Here is a 20436-nt window from a genome sequence, read left to right as displayed (position 1 = left end):
GTTTTTGTCCTTCCTCTATAAATAAATAAATAAATATATATAAAGTATAAATAAAAAGCTTTCGGGGAAGGTTCTTCTTTGTATACTGTACATATTGTGTCACCATTAAACTCTGCTGTGTGATGACTACAATTTTGCTTCTAATAAGGGACTTTTAACACTCTAAAAATGAGGCCAAATATACTCTTTAAAAAGATGTTTAAAATATTTTGTGAGGAGGTTTTCCTTCTAAAATTAATGTCCTTTTTTTCTCCCTCAACATCTCAAACCATAGGGTTAGAAAGTGGAAGGAAACAAACAAAACAAAACAAAAACAGTTTTTGCATTTTTTTATTTTCCACAAAAGTTTACGATAATTTACAAAAAAAAAAAACAACCAATACTATTTGCATTAAATACAGATGACTGAGAAAGATAATGAGAGTTCTCTTGACATAATTTCAATAACTTCCTTTTACAATGCATTCTTTCTTCCAACCTTTCCTGTTTCTTCTTAAGGAATCAACATAACTTGAATCATATTAAAATGCATCATGCTCACTTGGAAATACTGTCAAAGGTAAAACCCAATACCAGCAACCCTTTCTGCCTCAGAAAGTTTTCCTTCCACCGTATACTGTAGTTACTTATCAGAACTAATATTATAGAGATTAAAGTGGTGTGAAGCATTACAAACAGCCTTAACTCTTTATTCCTCAGACAGTCTCACTTTGTCTCCTCTCATTCTCTCTGTGTCTTTCTCCAGTCTTTTTGTTCTTCCTCAGGCACCATACACGCTCTCGTTACTGTAGGTCATGTAGAGAAACAGGTCGTCTTCGTGGTGCTCCTGGAACACAACAAAGCGGAGGACAGGCCTTAATTTAGCAACACTAACCACAAAAAATTGCTTAATAAGAAAAACAGACTGCCTCTTTTAATTAATAAATACTAATAATGACTTTTTAACTAATTTAACCCTCAACAATCTCAAAATGCTCACAAACTGCTCTTTTTTTTAACACGCTATCAGCTGCTGTTTTTTTTTTTTTTTTCCATTTTCAGCAGAATGACAAGGCACCATAAAGATCATCAGTTCTTCTATTTGATTAATCACGGGTTTACTGGCAGCTTCATGGTGAGATGGAGAAGTGAAGCAACATTGCTCAGTAAGCAGTTCTGTTGTGTTAGAGGGAAATGTTTGTGTGTGTGTGTGTGTGTTTGTGTGTTTATGTCTGTGTTTGTGTTTGTGTGTTTGTGCCTGTGTGTGTTTGTGTTTGTGTGTGTGTGTTTGTGTGTTTATGTCTGTGTTTGTGCCTGTGTGTGTTTGTGTGTGTGTGTGTGTGTGTGTTTGTGTGTTTATGTCTGTGTTTGTGTGTTTGTGCCTGTGTGTGTTTGTGTTTGTGTGTGTGTGTGTGTGTGTGTGTGTGTGTGTGTGTTTGTGTGTTTATGTCTGTGTTTGTGTGTTTGTGCCTGTGTGTGTTTGTGTTTGTGTGTGTCTGTTTGTGTGTGTCTGTAAGTTTCTGTTTGTGTGTGTCTGTGTCTGTGTGTGTGTGTGTGTGTGTGTGTGTGTGTGTGTGTGTGTGTGTGTGTGTGTGTGTGTGTGTGTGTATTTACCTCATATACAGCGGAGAGAGGGGAGCTGGATGGGGGAAGGGAGTTGTTGACGAAGAAGAAGAGCGCCTCCTCTGGTCTCAAAGACACACGCTGACGGATCAAGAAGCACAACTGGCCCACTAAAAAAAAAGGAAGGAGATAAAAACAGAGCGAGGTGGGTCACGCACAGTCATTTCATATGAGAGTAAAGAAACAAATAATTGCAGGAGATGACCAATCAGCCTTGAGGCAGATTTGGTGACTGAAAACAAAACAGGTGTACTACTAAGAGAACTATTTGAACTCTTGTAAGGTTCAATCAGAAAGAGAAAAAGCTACAAACAACGAAAGACCAAAACTCTTATAAATAACTGTCAGCTGAACACTACACAGTTTCAATTTGCAGCATACTGTCTGCTTATCCAATAGACCTGTTTCACAGCAGATGTTTTGACTTGACTTGGAAAAACACAAATGGAGCTAATAACATCAACGGTAGCTCAGTTCGACACAATTGTCCCAGCCGGCACAATACCAGGAACTATTATTATTACACCTGTGCTTTTCCTGGTATGACAAAATGTCTTTGGATTTAGAGTACGAGAAAAAAAACAGGCCTGTAGAAAGTTTGCACGGATTAGTGACGCCCTGATTGGTCCATAAACCTTTGAAATGTGCATCAGCAGCAGCTTAGCTGGTCATCCAAACTTTAACTGGTCTCATCCAAGTCACAGGTGGCCAGTTTAACTATTAGAGTGGAACTATTGGCTAATATTAAATTAGTGCAAATATATTTTGTATTGGTGATTATATTGGGTGATAACGATAAAAAAAAAAAAAAAAAAAAAAAAAAAAACACCAGAACTTGACTTGAAATAATATTTACATAGTTTTTTTTCCACCAGACAACCCTGACAAGTTGGCTGCTTAAAGATCAAATGTCTTAGTTTTTAATTATTTCAATACTATTAGGTGATGTATTGTTAGGAGACTTTTCCAAATTTCTAAATATCAACATCAGTGTCATGTGTTTGGGTATTTCACCTGTCAAGTCTGAGGGCACGAGGTATTTCTTCTTGTCCAGTTCAGGAGCTCGTGACCTCGGGGCCCTCTCCACAATGATCTGGAGTGAGAAACGTCCAAAAGCAAACAGCCATTATTAACAGCGAGACTGATTGAGTTCATGTACCAAAACTTAAACAACAACAAATACATTTGCATAACTTGAAAATAAAATTTGTTTGAGAAATTATAGATGTTGTCTTTGATTAGAAAACTAACTTTAAATTAACCTTTTGATGAGCAGGATTATCAACAGTAACTTCCGCAACCTGTTTAATTAATGCTTTTTAATTTGTCTGTCAAATCCAGTTAAGTCACTGCAAGACTGTATGTATGATTATGTTACTAAAAATGAGCAAGCTGTCATACTAACCGGTATCTTGTCAGGATGCTTGGCCCGAACTCGCTCTCCCTCTGCTCTCCTCACCTCCAGTGGTACTGAGCGCTGGTACTGACTGCCCATCTGAAAACAACACCAGGAAACATCAAGTCTCTCACAATAGCTTTATTTACTGAGCAAACAAAGGAGAAAGAGCACTGGCTGACTTCACCAACCGGTAGTGCATTCAGTCAACAAGTGATATTGACAGCCTGAAGAGCAAATCATTGTTTATTGTGTGATAGCATATAGCTATCTTTTAATCCAGTACTTTGTAGAGGTCATATGAGGAGCTGACATGTATATCTGGTTGTATTCACAGTTGCAAATCAGTGAGAAGGACTGCTTCATGGCATCATTGGATCTGCGGGAGTTTTAACATGAATGTGATGAAGTGCCTGCAAGTTTTGACCATTACTGCATTGAAATGGCTTAATTAATTATTTATCTAAATTGTTGCCAGTTGAAAAAAAAATGTAATACTGGACTGACTGAATTGATTAACTATTGGTTTCAGGTCTAGCTGAACATTTAATTTAGAGATAAAACAATAAGTTTGTTGATCAACTGGTCGTAAAAAAGTAACATGCAACTGTTTTGATAATTCATTAGTTAATTTCCTTGTCGAATGAGAGGATTTGCTGTTTGTCACTGTAATATTTCTCTAAGGTTTTAATATCTTTGGGTTTTGGATTTTTGGTTGAACAAAGTGAGACATGGGCAAACAACACCTTCAGATGTGAAGAACTGTGATGGGCTTTTTTTTCACCTTATGTTACATTTTACTGATAAAAGGATAATTGAAAAAAATTAATAAATAACCTGCAGATTGATCAGTAATAAAAACATTACAAATTATTTCTGGCTTTGCCAAAAAAAAAAAAAAAAAAAAAAAAAAACTTTCAGATCCGGTTATCCAAAAAAACAAATGGCTTAATAGTTGAATTTCCAGAAAATATATATTTCTGTAAATAAACAGGTCTATTTTTTTTTTTTTTAATCACTACGTAGATTTACCATGAGTAAAGATCCACAGAACATACTGTGAAGAAAACTAGGTTAAAACCGAGGCGCTCAAAACTATGGCTTTTAATTTGGTAACGGTGTTAACAGAAATCACAGCAGTTCGAGTAAACAGTGCAAAAGAGTAAAACTAAAGATAAAAAAAAAATTAAAAAAAATACCCATCTACAAAACAATTTCATGATCAGCTATTATTGACGGATAAACACGTTGTATTTGTCTTTTTTTAAATCGGTGGTAACGTGAAAAGTGAAGTGGTAACGATGGCAACCGTTTCTAGTAGTTCACGCAGGTTGGGGTTATTATCAAGTGAGGCCACGTCATTTCTCGTAACAGTTCTGGGATCGGCCAACCTGCCGTCCTAAGACCCGCGTTCAGAAAACAACCAAACCATGGATAAGAATCGTTGAATTTAATTCACTGTAAAAGTCTCTGCATCTACAATATATCAGGGTGGTTTTGCTGACAGTAGGCGGAATCGGTTGTTTTGCCAGTTAACAACGGCAATGCTAACAGCTGCAGCTAACGGATCAACAAGACGTTACGTTCACATACCTTTGAAAAAGACCAAAAACGACCTTCCGCTCAAAACAGGTTAAATCTAGGCACAATCCAGTGGTCCCTTGTGTCGTTCAGTTTCTCAAAAGAAAGCCTGACAGGATTTTTTTGAAAAATCGAAACAAAAACATAACGTACACAGGAATGCGGCCGCTGTCAAAGATGTCGACTGGTCCGCTTATTCTGCTGAACTAAAACAACAACAACAAACACGGCGACGCCCGCCCACCCCGCATGTGACCAATCAGAGATGAGTAAGCAGATTGACAACGGAATGTGGCCATGAGGAAGGCACAATGGGCAGGTCTGTGCTGCCTTCATTGGGTGAATCCTTCTGTCTATCAACACTTTTCACGCCCCATTTTGTTTGAGTGACGGCAACTTTAATCAATAGCAGGCCTTGAAAACTGAGCCACGCCTATGGTCACGTCCAGGCCAGGCTACGTGCAAAGCGTGAATGCCTTTTTAAAATTGTCTGTGCAATTTGTTCTGTAAACAACTCAAGCAGACACAACCCATTAATTACATGCAACTGCATTTATGTTGTATATTTCAACGAACACTCTTATTGACACCACCCTTGCATTGAAACATATTTATAGATCCCATTTCACAACATTATTTTTCAGTTTTTCTATGCTTATATAAATTTCTGCTCTAGAATGGAAGCATGTGCAACATTACCTAAATTCCCCTCGGGAATCAATAACATATTTCTGATGAGTTCACAGCAAAGGCCCACTGTGTTCATGCAAACTTGCCACAACCAACCAAAGCTCAATGTCAACGAATGTGAAATGTTCAATTATGTTTTTTTATTCCACCAATCTCAATGTGTTGAAATGTCTTTGGTATAACCTATGACGCACAGTACATCTTTATAGATTTTGCATTGATTTCTGTCAGCTCTCCTGCATCCAAGGGCCCACTTTTCAAAACATGCATGTATCATACACTCCATCATTAGATTTCGGTCAATATACACAAACAATAATATATTTTCCAAAAATAACATTTCTTGGAAAAAGGTCATTTCCGTTTGAAAATATTTTTCTTTAAAAAAAAAAAAAAAAATCCATTAATTTCTTATAGTACAAACCTTATTTGTGATGTACTGTACATAGCAGTTAATAGAGTCATAATATTCTCAATGATCTTCAGGCAGGCTTCAGCAGTTCACACATTGCTCTCCGGCAATATATTGTTCCACCGAATGGAACAAGAAAGACCCAGTGCTACACTGAGATGCATTCTTCCAGCATTTCTGTTGTTGCACTCTTGTGAACAATTCAATAACTCAAATGTCTCTGAATGTTCATTGTCCAATATCCAGCAGTTTGAACCAGACAACTGAGAGTCTCATTATTGAAGGTGGGTGGAGTTTCGTCCCAGTCTGAGCGTCCTGCTCATACAGCTGCTTTGGCCGTCGTCAGTTTGAGAGCATCTGACAGGTTGCGTTGTCTGACTCTAGAGCTGCTTATTGTTTCCAAATGAGAATTGGGCACCCATCCACGATGCCGATCAGACAGTCTGGTCCCCTCTACCCAATCTGGGGAGGAAAGAAAAATCCAACAAATGATTTTAATATTTTCAAGTAATATAAGGTTCTGGGGAGCTCTACAATCAAACACTTCACAGGCAAGTGGTATTTTCTGCAAGGGAATGAGGCAAAAAGTAGTGTGGTTGTCTTACGGTCACTGCTTTGCTGGTGGACTAGAATGACATCAGCTTTTTCTAAAGACAGCTCATCCGGCTGCTGTGCAACAAAAGCTCGGATACACTGCATCTGTTCAAAATCTGTAAAAAAAAAAAAAAGAGGCATACAGATTTAGATGTCAATTTGACTTATTCAGCAAAGCTCAGAAACTGAATCTTTTCAACAACTACAGTCCACCCACACAGGTATTTCCACTGATGCTGCCTCATTGGACCTCTTCTCTACATTAAAAAGGGATTGGTTGACATCTCCCTATTTTTCCTGGTTATTTATTTATTTATTTATTTATTTTTTTGCACTAGTTAGGTTGAGGGAGCACAGACATTTGTCATATTAGAAACTACATTAGATATTAGCACAGCACAACCCAACTTCGAGAGTAATCGAAAATACTCATAGGATTTTAGCAACGCTTTTCTGGGCAGCACAAAAACCCTAGTTGTAACTAATAAGGCGTATATTTCACAACTCCTGACCAATAACCAGCAACGCAACATGTTACAACATCTAAACCAGGATAAATACTTTACCTTGCGCAGCAGAAAAATCTATTTCAGGATGGGGCCTGGAGAGGGCTGATATCCAACGTAGCTTATCACTCCTGGAGGAGAGTAAATAAAAGACAGGTGTATCTTCTGCAGCTTTTATGATGTGGCAACCATTACAGACATCATCTGGAACTGTGTAAGTCTCTCACTGTGTGTCAGTCCTCAGCAGCAGGGCTTTCAGCGTCATGTGTAACCGGAACAGGTTCTTCTGCAGGGAGTGAAGTTTGACACGGCAGTTCTCTGCACGCAGGTCTGATACAGGGGAGTGATCGATCACTGTGAATCTTCCCCCTCTGAAAACAACACACCACAAAAGTACATATGAAAAATGAGGCAGCGGAAAGACAGACTGTGATAAGACTGAAAAGATGATGACAAAAGATTGATGATATGAGGAAAACAGGATGTAGCGAATGGGAATGAAAGGGATGCTAGCCAGCTGGTGGTGGATTATTACGACACGTTTGTTTACTCACTCTTTTTGAAGTGAAAGTAGCAGGTAGTCATTGAATAGGTGCAAGTAAACATTTCTCTCTGTGTCCTTTAGGGAGAAGTCCATCAGTTCAGTGATGGGACCTTCTCGGACCAATCGCCGAGACTGACTGATCAGAGGAAGAGTCTGTAAACAGATACACAAAAAAATATTATTTTTGAGTGTGAAAGTTAATTTTACTCCAGGCAAGTAGTAGTTTGAAAAAAGTATCTTTACTCAGATCCACTTACTACTCTGACATTTTCAACCATATCTCAGTCTTCACCAGTGCGTGGAGTTTGATCAGTTATCATGTTCATGGCCCAGTTGTCATTATCTGTGACTGTATGTTTATCATGTGACTGAACCGTCACTGTGACAAGAGAGTTAACTCCATCTGACAGTGAAGACCAGGATCCAGTTGAAAGCTCCACTGAAACTTAGTAAGTGGCTTTTGAAGTAAATTTACTAATCAGCCCAGTAAATTATGTTTGAAAAAACATCCTGCCATTAATCAACTATTCTATACTGATATTATATTTGTACATTATTTTGCACACTCATGCAAATTCAAATACAAAAACAGTAAATTAAATGTTTAAATCAATATAACTACTGTATGTTATTATGTTTGCATTTAGTCAGATAACACTCCATACATGCAAATAAATGTCAATATGTTATTTTCTATATATCTAATTAAAGCTCGCTGGAAACAATCATTACTTACCCTGCACTCAAAGTCGACCTTAGCACTGAGAGAGACCAGGGACTCGATGCTTTTCATTTGAGTGATGCTGTCATTACTCTCTTGAATCAGCTAGAGGAGAAACAAATGAAAGAGAAAAGAGATTTGTCACCAAGGAGTCCAGAACATCCAGGCTATTTTTCAGGAATATTAAATGTTGCTATCCTCTGCTAATATACAGTAAATAGGGCGTATTACTGTACCTTCTCCAGAAGCTTTAAAGCTTTGATGGCCTGCGTCGCCTCCGCAGTGCCAGGAGTTGTTGTCTTCACAATATTCTGGAAAGAAACAGTGTGCGCATGTTAACGTCAGGTGAAAGGTGACATGTTACGACAATTTCAGACAGCCTTTATACACACCTGTACCAGCAGCTTAATTCTTGTGATCCTTTGGAAGGGAAGCACAAGGAAGGACCGAAGAGGAAGTCTCTGACAAACAGGACTCCTCTCTAATGTCTCCACTATCCGCTTGAAACCGGGATTCTCATTCCTGAAAGGAAAATAGAAACTGACTCCTTAGGAAGTAAAAAAAATATTTAAAAAAATACAGACAATAGCTGAAGTTATTGTGAACTGAAAATAATTTTCACTCCTTGACATTTGGTAAGCATTAGTTTCACAGAAAGTATTTGGTCCTGCTCAGGTTCTCACTGGCTCTATTACCAACAAAAATAAAGCACAAAACAGGATTGAATGTCTTACATGAGTCTCTGGTAGGTAGCGTCCTGATAGGACTGGTTGGTGAGATAGGGCACGTAAACCATTTTGAATCTCTGGCAATGTCGAGCGATGATGTCACACACTGTAAAGGACATTATCTCCGTGTCCACCCGCTCCTCCAGCTTTGACAAAAAACTGAAACCAAAATCATGAAGTAGCATTTTAAACTCACTGCTCCCACAGATTTGTACCTGCAAAGCACAAATGGGTTATATAACCACTTCATGTGTTTTATGTTAAATCTAAATGGCATTGTTTTGTTTGATAAATATATCTAAATGTAAAGGGATGAAGAACTTGTTCTAAATGATGTTTAATATTTCTGACCTGTGGCTGATGGCACGAACGTCAGCCAGGCGGGAGAACAACCAGTTCCTGTCCTGCGTGGTTAACAGTGCCCCCAGCTGTTTGGACTTGACAAAGTGTTCAATAACAATGTCCAAACTCCGGCAGTACGATGCTTCTGAGGTCAATACTTCAAATCTCACCTTGAAAGCAAGAAGGGAAAAAAAAAAAAAAAGAGAACTTTGAGCAAGTGACAACTTAACAGAACATTATCGCTGATAAACACATGGTCGTCAGTTTGCTAGAGGCTGACAGATTTCTGAGCAGCATGATTTCACAATAAGAGACATGCCTTTTACAGTTTACAGGAAAAACTTGACACCACCAGAGGAACACACATTTATGCAATAAAGCCTTCTGGCAAAACACACTCCCCCGCAAGAAACAGTAAATTTTAGGAGGGTAATTCTGGGATGAGGCAAGTTTGAATATTTTTGCATGATTTTAGTCGTTTGGGGTGTGAGGTAATCAGAGTGAAAAGCTGATTCAAGTGAGTCATGACATTTCTCATAAATCCCCATCAAATGGAACAACAGAAAAACTGCTGATGTGAAGTGCCGCCCATAAGTCTGGTCATTTGTAACGCAACTCAGGCAGGAGAAGGTGACTCACTTAACTGTAACTAAGACTAAAACTGGGACAAAAACTATTATTTTAAAACAATTCAGGTAATAATAAGTAAGAAAGATAACAATCATAAATTTAAATGCCCAAAGGATTTTCCTGAATTTTATTAAAGCAGGAATGTTCTTCCTGTAACTTTCCAGTGATTGGAGCACAGACCTTTACACTGATCCTTAATATTTACTGTACATAAATGGAACAATTTCCAATCAAAATCCTTCACTTATTCTTAATGAAGGGAACAAAGCTATATAAAAAAAAAAAAAGTCAGACATAATTGTCACGCTGTTTGAGTTTGGTTAGAGCAGCTAAAAACTGTACGTTTCATTGAGATACAAATATTAAATGATGTGAAAATGACTCAGTATTCACAGTAATTCAATGAAAAGTTACTAGCACAACTTTCCTGCCTCAGAAAAATTCAAGGGCAAAATAATGAATGCATGCTATCTGAGGAATTTTTATGCCATGAAACTTTCATATGTGCAGTAAGACGATGTTACCTCCTGAAGACGCCTCTGGTCGTCTGTGAGCTCCTCGAGCTCGGCACTGTTCCTGACCCCCGGCAGGTCGCGCCACAGTGTGGCCGACTGTGTGAGTGAGATGGAGAGACGTGGCGAGGAAGGCCTGCGTTCAGACTTGGGGGGCATGGGGAGAGGCAAGCTTTTGATGCTGGTGATGGAGCCTCTGTGGGACAGGGAGTGAGGGTGTGGCACCGCGGGTAAGGGAGGAAGAGGTCTGCGGGCAGGAGGAGGTGAGGGAGCAGGAGACGGGGTAGAGTCCTCACACACAGAGAGGACATCGGAGCGAGACTGACGCAGGATCTCAAAGTTCTGCACCGCCTCACTGTACTGCTGGTAGAGCTGTGCAGCATCTGGGGGGGGGGCGGGGGAGGAAGTAGGACAAAGAAAATCAGCACGAGAGAAGAGGGAGAAAGAGAAGGTTGAAACATACAGGAAGTAAAGGAAAGAAGACAGAGACAGGAACAGTGTTAGCCAACACAAGTTGTTTGCGTTTAACATTCCTTTTACACATATTTGTCAGAATGCAAAAGTCCCTGCAGCAGCTGTTTTCCCCTCCAGTTAGGAGATACGAATGCTTGCAGAAACCTGTCTGTGGCTTGCACAGACACATTTATACAGTTCACGCACAAACACACTCCTGCCCCATTTTTTCGCAATATCCCTGTGATTCCTAATTCAAAAGAAGCACTGCCCTTTTACATTGTTTAAAACATAACTTTTAAAGGGTGTGCGCAACAGTAAACAGAAGACACATCTTCCTTTCATTTGTGTACGTCATTAAAATTTTGAGCCAACATGAACTGAGCAAAAGATAAACAGTTGCTGAGCTTGTATTCATACAGAGATGAATGACACCTACTGAAGGGAAATGCTCAACCACATCATGCTTTTCCCAACTACAATCAGAGGAGATAATCTTAAACACGTCACCATGTCGCCTACATAGTCTCTTCAAATAATCAATCTTCAGATCTATTCTCCAACAAAACTGTCTGTGATAAAAGAAATCTATTATAAAATATATCATATGCAGCAACAAATTTTGAAGATTGGCTTTATTTATGTGATGGATTTGTCCTTGAAGAGCTGAAGTAAAAAAAAAAAAAATAAAAAAAAAAATAAAATTAAAAAAAAGGTGAAAGAGAGATACTCACGGGAAAACCTTGAATTCCTTTTCAGTTTTTCGATTGTGTCCCAAACATTACTGCAGTGACAAGAAAGAAGAAAAGTTACAACTGTAAGGTGCATCAAAATGAACTGACTAAAACTGTCTGAAACAGCTTTTTTAGGGTGGAACATTTGCATTATGCACAAATATAGGACTGTATCGACTGATTCAAAATATCAGTGATCTTTCTGACACTATAAAAACATAACATTGTCCCTCTCACAGCGAAACCAAGATACTTTTTAAAAACAGGAGAAATCAGGGTCCTGGTCACGGCTGTAATTTAACATTTGGCATTTTATCAGACTCAGATTTATCACGTCATGCGTGTTACTGTTTCACTCACCTCAGCTCCACTTCTCCCCAGCTTTTGCTCCGATCAGCTTCATCTGAAATAAAATAGTATCCATTCGTGGAAACATTATACAGCAGCATGTCACCAGTCAGTGCAAGAGTATATACTCCGATGAATTAAGTAAGAACTACAGTGCCAATTTCGATCAATGAAGAAATGAATATAAAAATACAAAAATAAATAAATAGATTATACATTAAATAAATATAAAAACTTAGTAACCCTGCTATATTAACAATTACAGAAGGTATTAGTGTGTTTCCAAACTCGTTCTTCTCGTGTTGTGTCTCTAAATAGGATTCATCGGAGCCTTTTAACTCGTGCTTCTGGTTTTCTCTCGCTTTCTCCACCTCCTCTTATCTCCACCCACTACCTGTAACCACAACACTGTGACGCAGTTTCCAGTTTATTTAGAGCATTCAGATCAGTGCACTCATCTACTGGCTGATGTCTCCCTTAGATTTTAGGTTTTGTAATTGATGTGAAAACAAAATGGAAACCAAATGAAAAAACAAAAAACACATTCAGACTGCAAAACGGAGGAAATGAAATGAAAAAACGAAAACCACATTCAGACTGCAAAACGGAGGAAACTGAAAAGAAGATTGTGATTAAAGTCAGAAATGAACGAATGGTTATTTGGAGTCAAAATAAACGTTAAACGTATTTTTCTGAAATATGTCAACTTGATTATGCTGCCTGATGAAAAACTGGACAGAAGTTACGGGGGAAAAAAGTAAAAGGAGGTAATTATGCAGCTTTCTGTAAACATTAGGGAGAGTGATTGTCAGTTTCCATCCTCAATCTTCTTTCGTTACCTGTTGTAGAGAATATTCTGGTTCTGCGATCCCTTCCAACACCTTCCTCTTCTTCCACCTGTACAAGCTCTCCATTTCTTCTTTGAGTGGTTTTACGGATCCCCCTTCTTCGCAACCGAGCTTCGGGACCCAAATCACAAAAACTGCCAGCACTCGTCAGAATCCCCGTTTTGCTTTCTGTCGCCACTTCTTCCCCTCTGCTATCCACCTCAGCTGCTTCTTCTACTATCATCTCCCCTGCCTCCACAGCAGTACCCTTCTCTTCAAGCTCCTCTCCCTGCCTCTCCTCTTCACTTTCATCCATCCTGTCTTCCACCTCCTGGATCTTACCCGCTCTAGACGGGGTGAGGAGGTCAGACTCACAATTATAATTAAGAATGGGGCAGCTGTTCGGCTTGTACAGTGTGTTGCTCACGCTTAAATACATCTTCACTTCCTTCTCTCTGCTTGATTCTTTTTCTGTTTCTGTTGAATGAACCTCCTCGCCTCCATCCTCACTGACTGTCACCTCTATATCTGCCTTTTCTAACTGAGCCTGACCAGAAGGCTCCGTCTGTTTGTCCATCCTGTGACCCTCCTTCCTTTCTGTGTCTAATAGTGTTTCATCATGAGTGTATGTAGGTGTTACAACATGCATAGCTGTGAACTGTTCAACATGCATGTAGGCTTGACTCTGCCCCATACCTCTCAGTCCCTCCACCTCCAACAGCTCTTCCTCCTCCAGCTCTGGCTCTGAGTGCTTGTCGTCTGTTGTCAACTTAATGACTGGCATCTCTCCGGTACCTTGAGTAACCTCATTTTGTTGCTTGTTGTTCCTGATCTGAACCCGGTCGACCCCTTGAACTTCCTGCGCCTCTGGGTTTGGTTCGTCCAAAGCCTGTTCCCCTGAGTGTCCCAGGATCTCACGCACCACATTTTCAGCCCATTTAAGATGCGGGGCTTGGGAATGCCGCTTGGGCTCCTCGGACATGCTCCATGCCCCGCTCATTCGGATCCGAATAGCTTCCACCTCCTCTGGACTCATTGTTCCAGCATTTATCTGATCCAAGATGGGTTGAATATGTTCAAAATTTACCTGAGAACAAACATCTGCACAGGGATTCATTGGTAGTGGAGAAGTTTGATCCCTTCCTTGTTCTGATAGTTCTTTATTTTTCTCTCTCCATTTTGTAAGGAGCTTTTCAGTCTTTGAGTCTTTTTTAATCATCCCTATTTCAGCATACGGGTGCTCCACTTTGCCCCTCATTCCCTTTCCAGGCTCTGTGTCTTGAAGCTCTGAAGATGATCTGGATCGAATATCCGCTTCAGTTGTGTCTCCTATGACAAGCCTCTCCTCTTTCGATCCTCCACTTTCTGTGACCCGGTTGTTAATGCTTGGGTATTCGTCATTTCTACTCGATGTCACATGCTGGTCATCCTGAGGTTGCTCTGTGGCGTCATCACTGCAATGATGACGACTTTCTAAATTTGTGTTGTCTCTTTCCACTCCTCCCATCCGCTCAACTTGTGACAGTGACATTTCGCTGTTTTTTGAGCAGGGAAGAGTTTTCCCAATCACACAGATGTACTTTGACTGCTTTTCCCTCCGCTGTTCCTCCTCATCAGCCATCTCCTCCCTCCCCATTGTCCACTCTTTTTCCCTCTCCTTGTCTCCATCACACCCCTCGTCGCCAAAAGGTGAGGAGTCTTTATATGTAACTCCACCTTCCCAGGATTCCTGACAGTCCTCAAATGCTTCTTCATCGTCTTCTCTCTCGTCCCCACCGCTGGACACGGTCAAGTCGCCATCCTCTCCTGGAAGCCTTCTGTCCCTCTCTTGCTTCCAGCACGTCTCACTTTCTCCTTCACTATTGGAGCGTGCCCAGTAATCGCTCCCAACTTCTTCCTCTCTGTCACTCTCCTCAGTGTTATCCGTCACGTTCTCTCCCTCTGCATCCCTCTGCCGGCTTCCCTCTATCCCTCTGTCGCCGTCAGACAGATGTTCCTTCTCTCTCTTATCTGTCTCTCTCCAGATTTCACCCACCTCCTCACTATCAACACTTACTCCCTCTGCCTCCCTCTCAGTGTCTGGCCTGCACTCATTTCTCCCTCCATGTCTTCCTTTGTGACTGCTTTGGTCCAAGTACCTCTCATCTCGTTCCTCCTTTACTCTCCGCCCATCTCTTCCCCACTCTGACTGTGACTCCATGCCCCTTTCTTCTTCTCTCCTCTCTTTCCGCCTTGTGTGTCTCTGTCTATCTACAAATTCTTCTTCACTATTCTTGCCCTTCAGTGGCTCTAACCACATCCTTCTCTGCTCTGGCACACTGCCTGTCATTTCCCCTTTATCTCTCTCTTGTCTCTCACTTCTTACTTGCAGCCTTTGACTTCTTTCAGCAGCTCTTTCTGGATCTCTCAGTTCTACTTTGTCTCTTTCAGTAGTTCCCTCTCTCCTCAATTCCCTCTCTTCGTAACTGTCTCTGTCTCTTCTATATCTTGTCTCACTGTCCACATTACTGCTCCACTCTCCACTGCTCTGGGATCGTGGCGGCCCCCTGGGAGCCAACTCATTCAGGGATCGGTTGCTTCTGCCTGTCGTGTCAGCCCACCTAGAATCGACCTGCCTTTCCTTTCTTTCCTTGTCTCTCCTCTGCTCATACTCTCTGTGTCGACCATATTTTGTCCCGTCGCTTGACCGCACTCTGTCATCTTTTAAGTCTCTGCCACTTTCCCTCCATCTTTCCCCATTCCTGTCTGCCTGTCTTGCTGCTCTCCTGTCGACCTCTCTGTACCTCACCCTGTCTCTGTCCTCTCCCCTCCTGGATCTATCCACTTCTCTTTCTCTGTCATTGTCTCTATGTCTCTGCCTGCCTTCTTCCCTGTATCCCTGCCTGTCTTGATCTCTCTCCCTTGCTGTTTTGACTTTGTTGTCCCCCTCACTTTTGCTTTGTTGATATATCAACTCCTCCCTCTCTCTGTTCCTCACCCTTTCCCTCTTCAGGTCTCTCTCGTCACTGTCTCCTTCACTCCTGGTATCCCTCTTTCCTTCTTTCCTCTGTGGCTCTTCCTTCTCCTTTCTATCTGCCTCGACCTCTCTGTCTCTTCTTCTGTGTGGGGAAGATATTTTGGCCTCCTTCTCGCCTATGTTAGGCCTTTGCTTTTCCCTTTTTCTGACTGCATCTTTTTCTCGTATGTCCCACGAATCACCCACTTCTCTTCTCCTGTCTGGAAACCCAACATCGGACTTCTGATATCTTTCCCTCTGTCGTAATCTCTCATCTTCTATAGGCCTTCCTCCAGTGTTTTTTCCCTCCTCCTTTGCCCTGCCTCGGAGCTCATCTCGTTCTCTCTCTCTGTACCTCTCTCTCTGCCATGCCCTCTCTCTTTCTCGCTCCCAGTCTGCCTCTGCTCTTTTGGGTCTCTCTCTCTGCCTCCTGTCCCCTCTTTCTTCAGCCACCTCAACAGTGGACATCATTCTTCTGTCATGATCTCTGACACCTTTTTGCATTCTGGGAAATGTGTCACCTTTCTTCACCCCCCTTGTGATCGCTTGCTCAGTCTCTTTCTCTACATTCGACAGAGGCCTCCCATTTCTGATTCTGTCGTACTCTTGCCACCGTTCTCTCTCCCTCCACTCTCTGTCTCCCTCCCTCAGCCTTGGTGCAGGACCTCTATCTCTTTCATAGTATCTTTCCAGTGTGTCTGTGTCTTTGTATCTTGTTTTGTCTCTGATTCTCTCAGCTTCATTTTCCCTCCTCCAGTTTTCTTCTCGGTGGCTGTCTCTCTCTCGCTCTGACAGGGCAGTCATTGCTGGCCTGGGACTTGGATCCCGGGAGATTTTTCCACCTGGCTGAAGCTTGCGGTCAGATGTGTTTATGTTAGATAAAGTGTCAAAGAGGGTGCAGCTGGGCCTTTTGGTCCCCATAGTACCCTAATTTGGAGAACCTGGAAGAGAGCAACACATTTCAGTTTAGAAAGTAGACACTAAAGGGAAAATTAGCCACTTTTTATGTACATGTCAAATCAGTGTTGATGGTAAATGTATTAAGTTGAATTAATAATTCCCTTAATAAATTCTCTGTGTATTTAAATTCAGCTGCAAAATCTGTTGTTCTTCCGAGACTAGCGCCGTCATGTGACGTGTACAATGGCGTGTTTGGTGGCCAGAGAGAACGTGCGCTAGATACCGCTCAACAACAAAACAACACATGTTCTCTTCGCTTGTACTGTAACTAGCGACATGTAAAAATAGCATTCTGAAATATGAACTCAAAAGAGGTTATGGACAAGGATACATGTTAGTGTTCTGACTGACTGGTATAATCAGGTGAAAAAGGTCAGGGTGGTCAGTTTTTATTAGATGCTCGATAAGCTATCAACCGACAGAGCCATATTTACATTAATATGCATGAATGTTTTATTCTTAACTTGGACACGGGTGAGAGCTGGAGACCTTCTTAATGTTACCAAACTAAAACAGCAGGACCGAGTGCAGATGACCATTGAGGGAGTATTTTTTTTGTCACCTAACGTTATGTTTTGGTCAACAAAGTGTGTTTGAGCTTGTTGATGCGGTGCAACGCTGGACAAACAGTTTTCTCAGCATGTTGTGCTGTTTGTGTTCACAATATCTGCCAGTGTCAGGATATGATCAGTGCTAGTAGCTTCCTGATGAACAACCACCTTCTTTCCTGCCTTTTTCTCCAAGCAAACAACATCATCTGGCTGTTTATCTTTTTTTTTTTTTGTCAAGTGCTACAAGGTGAGAGACTTGGCAAAGGATTTGGAGGTTAGGGTCAGAAACTTCCATACAATGCATTGTGGTACATGTAGGCACTGCTTCACAAGCCGGAAAACAGCTTTTCTGTCAATATAACACTCACAAAGGAATTAATTGCTTCAGTTGATTACATTTACCATCAACACTGAAATTAGCTCCCAGAAGATTGTACCTCAAAGATTGAAGCATTATCAGGGGTAAATCACTGATATGCAATTCAGAAGAAAAAAAGAAAGAAAAGAATTTAGTTAATTATTGGTGAAGTATCTCTCAATCATCTGGGACGCTATTGCATGTCACTGCTACTCCCAAGAAGTGATAACCTCTGCACCATTACTGCTGCATTTTCACTTTATATTTCCTTTTAGTTTTTCAAATTGCTACCTTTTACTTCTGAAGCAGACTGACACAGTAGAAACGAGGAGAAACAGGCAGAAAAAAGGTGACACCCGCTTACATTTCTCTAAGAATGCAGCACAGCATATCAAAATAAGTCTTTCAGAAAGGGAGGCCATGTGACACACAGGCACGGCATGTCGCATGTACACCACAACTGAACCAGATCCAAATACGAGTTCAAACCAGAAGCACAGAAGTGGTCATCGTAAATCCATGAACCAATAATATGGCCACTCACCTGAGTGTAGGGAGATCTGGTCTCCCTCCCGGTCCAGCTCAGCTCAAAAGCATGGGATTGCACAACACATAAAAGTCCATTTCTTGCTTTCACATACTTTCTTTTCTTTCCAAATAAATCTAAACTGCCTTTTTCTTTTTCTCTTGTGAAAAGTTATTGTTTACGCCTGAGCTCTCCTTGGCGTTTCCCTTTTACTGCCTCTCTCCGTCTCTGCCCTCCTTCCTCACATTCCCAAACAAGTCTGAACAGATTGACACTGATCTTTCCCGTCCTCTTTCTCTCAGTCTTCTGCTCTCGATCGCTGCTGCTGAATAGGGAGATCTCTCATAAATCAAACAAGGGAGTCTGTCGAGTGTACCGACCACTTCAGTCTTTTTCTTCCCTATGCAGCCGATACGATCGCCTGTGTGGACCCCCCCCCCCTCTCTAAAAAAAGACTAAGTACACAACTCTTGTCTTCTCTCCTGCTCCATTCTTTCGAAACACAGGAAATACACCTCCTTGGTGCGTCTCTGTTGGAACAGTGATTGGTTGATACGAAGTGGCTGGGTGTGTCTGCTCAACACGGAGCCAGGTAAGGGCTGAGATAGTACAAGGAGAGCGGGGGGGATGGGATCACACTGCAGGAAAGCTCACAGACGGGCCTATGAAAACTACACATGTAGTTCAGAGGGAAGAGAAAGCGAAACACACAATGTTTCTGATGATTTCAAAAAGAAAAGCAGATGAAACAATAACAAGAGGAAACAACGGGGAGGGCATTACAAGAGTGTTCTGTGAATTATTTGTTGAACATTTTTTACTATGTTAAGTACGGAGGAGACCTCACATTACAGATTAGAAGAACTATGACTCAGTCTCATTGGTATTATGGAATAAAAACAATAACACCTCTTTGACCATATGTACATGTGTCTGCATTTACTCCACTAACACATCTCAGTTTTTACGTCCTTTTACATAATACAAATTTGGTCATCATCTCGAAAAGTGCTTTTATAATTCATTTTATTTCTCAGCTGCCCTGTGTAAGTACAGCTTTTTAACTTCTCTGCAATAAATCCAACCATCATGAAGGTTGTTGGTGTTCAGTTGTTGATTCAACTTGTTAAAGACTGAAATTTATGACGCTGTTGAGTTGTATTTTATGTAGCCTAACTGAGAGGTGGTTATTAAACTTTGTCCACTCCGTTGATATTAGTGAGGGGATTAGTTTGAGCTTCGTCTATCTAATATTTTGGAAATTTAGGTTCATATAGCTACTTCTTGTTTAAAGGATTAGCTCAACATTTTGTAATACATGCTTTAAATTCACCCTCCTGTTACATGAGAAGACTGATACCACTTTCATATTTGCATACAGTAAATGTGCAGTGGTGGAAAGTAAGTTACTCAAGCATTGTGCTTAAGTACTGCTATTTTGGTACTTGTACCTTACTTATTTCCTTTTAATGCAAGAACTTCAACTTCGAGTCAGAGAAAAATATTCTACTTTTTACACCATTGCATTTATTTGACAGCTTTTAATATGGAGATTTGACACAATGGATAATACAACAAGCTTTTGCTGGTTTCCAACATTTTTAATCGCTGACATCCTACAAAAAGCAGTGTGTAGTTGGGGTCACATTCCTCAAAACATTGAGGAAACAGAGGGGAATATTATATATTATAATATATTCATGCAGAGGAGATACAGACATAGGCCTACTACTCTATTGAACACTAGCTTTGTATAGATCCTTGCTGAAACACTCAAAACATTCTGATGCGAGATAAAAAAAAAAACAACTTAAAAAAAAAACATTTTTTTTTTTTAAAAGGTAAGGTTAAACACTGTAAAAATCTATTTCATAATACTCAGTGATGATTATGATATCTTGTCCACTTTGGTTATAACATTCTATTTGTAAAAAGTACAAATAGAATGTTAAGCTTCAACATCTATCTGGTTGGTCCACTAGTGCTCCAGATTGCCACATCCCAACATTTAATAAACTTCCCCAAAATATGACATTTATTGTCACCAGAGGATGAATGCTAATGACATAGGTGATCCTCTGATTTTCCCCGCAGATGTTGAGAAATACCTCAACATCTACTTTAAATGCAAAACATAAGAAAAGGGACAGGAAACGATATCAGAATGGCAACAAAGAGAAGCAAAAGGACTAAAGTGTGACACAAAATGACCAAAATTAAGTGCAAACAACCCCAAAGAGATGCAAAAATGACTGCAAAGAGACATAAAACCACAATGACAAGATGCAAAATGACCATAAAGATATGCAAAATCACTCAAATGAGACAAATGATCACAGACAGAGATACAAAAATGAACAGAGACACAAAACAACCATAAAGAGATACAGAATGGCTCTAAAGAAACGATCAAAGAAGATCAAAAT

At 40.5% G+C, this 20436-nt stretch overlaps 2 protein-coding genes across 3 annotated transcripts; both read right to left on the bottom strand.

Annotated features, from left to right (window-relative positions):
• Positions 1 to 314: 314 nt before the first annotated feature.
• On the bottom strand, positions 315 to 4789 carry LOC138194096 (gamma-aminobutyric acid receptor-associated protein-like 1). Its single transcript, XM_069142536.1, has 5 exons — positions 4592 to 4789; positions 3008 to 3097; positions 2617 to 2695; positions 1594 to 1712; positions 315 to 826 (listed from the first exon to the last, which is right to left on the bottom strand). Exons 2-5 carry the CDS (start codon positions 3095 to 3097, stop codon positions 761 to 763), a joined length of 354 nt encoding a protein of 117 aa, XP_068998637.1. The 5' UTR covers positions 4592 to 4789; the 3' UTR covers positions 315 to 760.
• A 600-nt stretch (positions 4790 to 5389) lies between these two features.
• On the bottom strand, positions 5390 to 18545 carry arhgef5 (Rho guanine nucleotide exchange factor (GEF) 5). 2 transcript variants are annotated; one of them, XM_069142534.1, is made up of 15 exons: positions 18029 to 18545; positions 12633 to 16556; positions 11806 to 11848; positions 11446 to 11495; positions 10271 to 10641; positions 9126 to 9286; positions 8781 to 8933; positions 8439 to 8568; positions 8283 to 8357; positions 8062 to 8151; positions 7336 to 7478; positions 7009 to 7152; positions 6842 to 6912; positions 6287 to 6391; positions 5390 to 6143 (listed from the first exon to the last, which is right to left on the bottom strand). In XM_069142534.1, the coding sequence occupies exons 2-15, from the start codon at positions 16534 to 16536 to the stop codon at positions 6001 to 6003; spliced, it is 5583 nt and encodes a 1860-aa protein (XP_068998635.1). In that variant the 5' UTR covers positions 16537 to 16556; positions 18029 to 18545; the 3' UTR covers positions 5390 to 6000. The 2 variants fall into 2 exon arrangements, with proteins under 2 accessions (XP_068998635.1, XP_068998636.1); XM_069142535.1 differs by having other exon boundaries at positions 13317 to 16556; positions 18029 to 18544.
• Between the last annotated feature and the right edge of the window lie 1891 nt (positions 18546 to 20436).

This window comes from Embiotoca jacksoni, unplaced genomic scaffold (assembly GCF_022577435.1).
Source record: "Embiotoca jacksoni isolate LCO1_2020_lvr unplaced genomic scaffold, fEmbJac1.0.p SCAF_11, whole genome shotgun sequence".
Classification (NCBI taxonomy): Eukaryota; Metazoa; Chordata; class Actinopteri; family Embiotocidae; genus Embiotoca; species Embiotoca jacksoni.
Note: the sequence above shows the minus strand (reverse complement) of the source record. Positions and strands in the feature narration are given on the sequence as shown.

Coding starts and splice junctions, on each gene's coding strand:
- LOC138194096 (XM_069142536.1), bottom strand. CDS start 3,097: ATGGGCAGTCAGTACCAGCGCTCAGTACCACTGGAGGTGAGGAGAGCA. Junction 2,696..3,007: donor AGCATCCTGACAAGATACCG/GTTAGTATGACA, acceptor TTCTCACTCCAG/ATCATTGTGGAGAGGGCCCC. Junction 827..1,593: donor CTCTCTCCGCTGTATATGAG/GTAAATACACAC, acceptor GTTGTGTTCCAG/GAGCACCACGAAGACGACCT.
- arhgef5 (XM_069142534.1), bottom strand. CDS start 16,536: ATGGGGACCAAAAGGCCCAGCTGCACCCTCTTTGACACTTTATCTAAC. Junction 9,287..10,270: donor ACCAGAGGCGTCTTCAGGAG/GTAACATCGTCT, acceptor CTTGCTTTCAAG/GTGAGATTTGAAGTATTGAC. Junction 6,913..7,008: donor CTGCTGAGGACTGACACACA/GTGAGAGACTTA, acceptor ACTCTCCTCCAG/GAGTGATAAGCTACGTTGGA.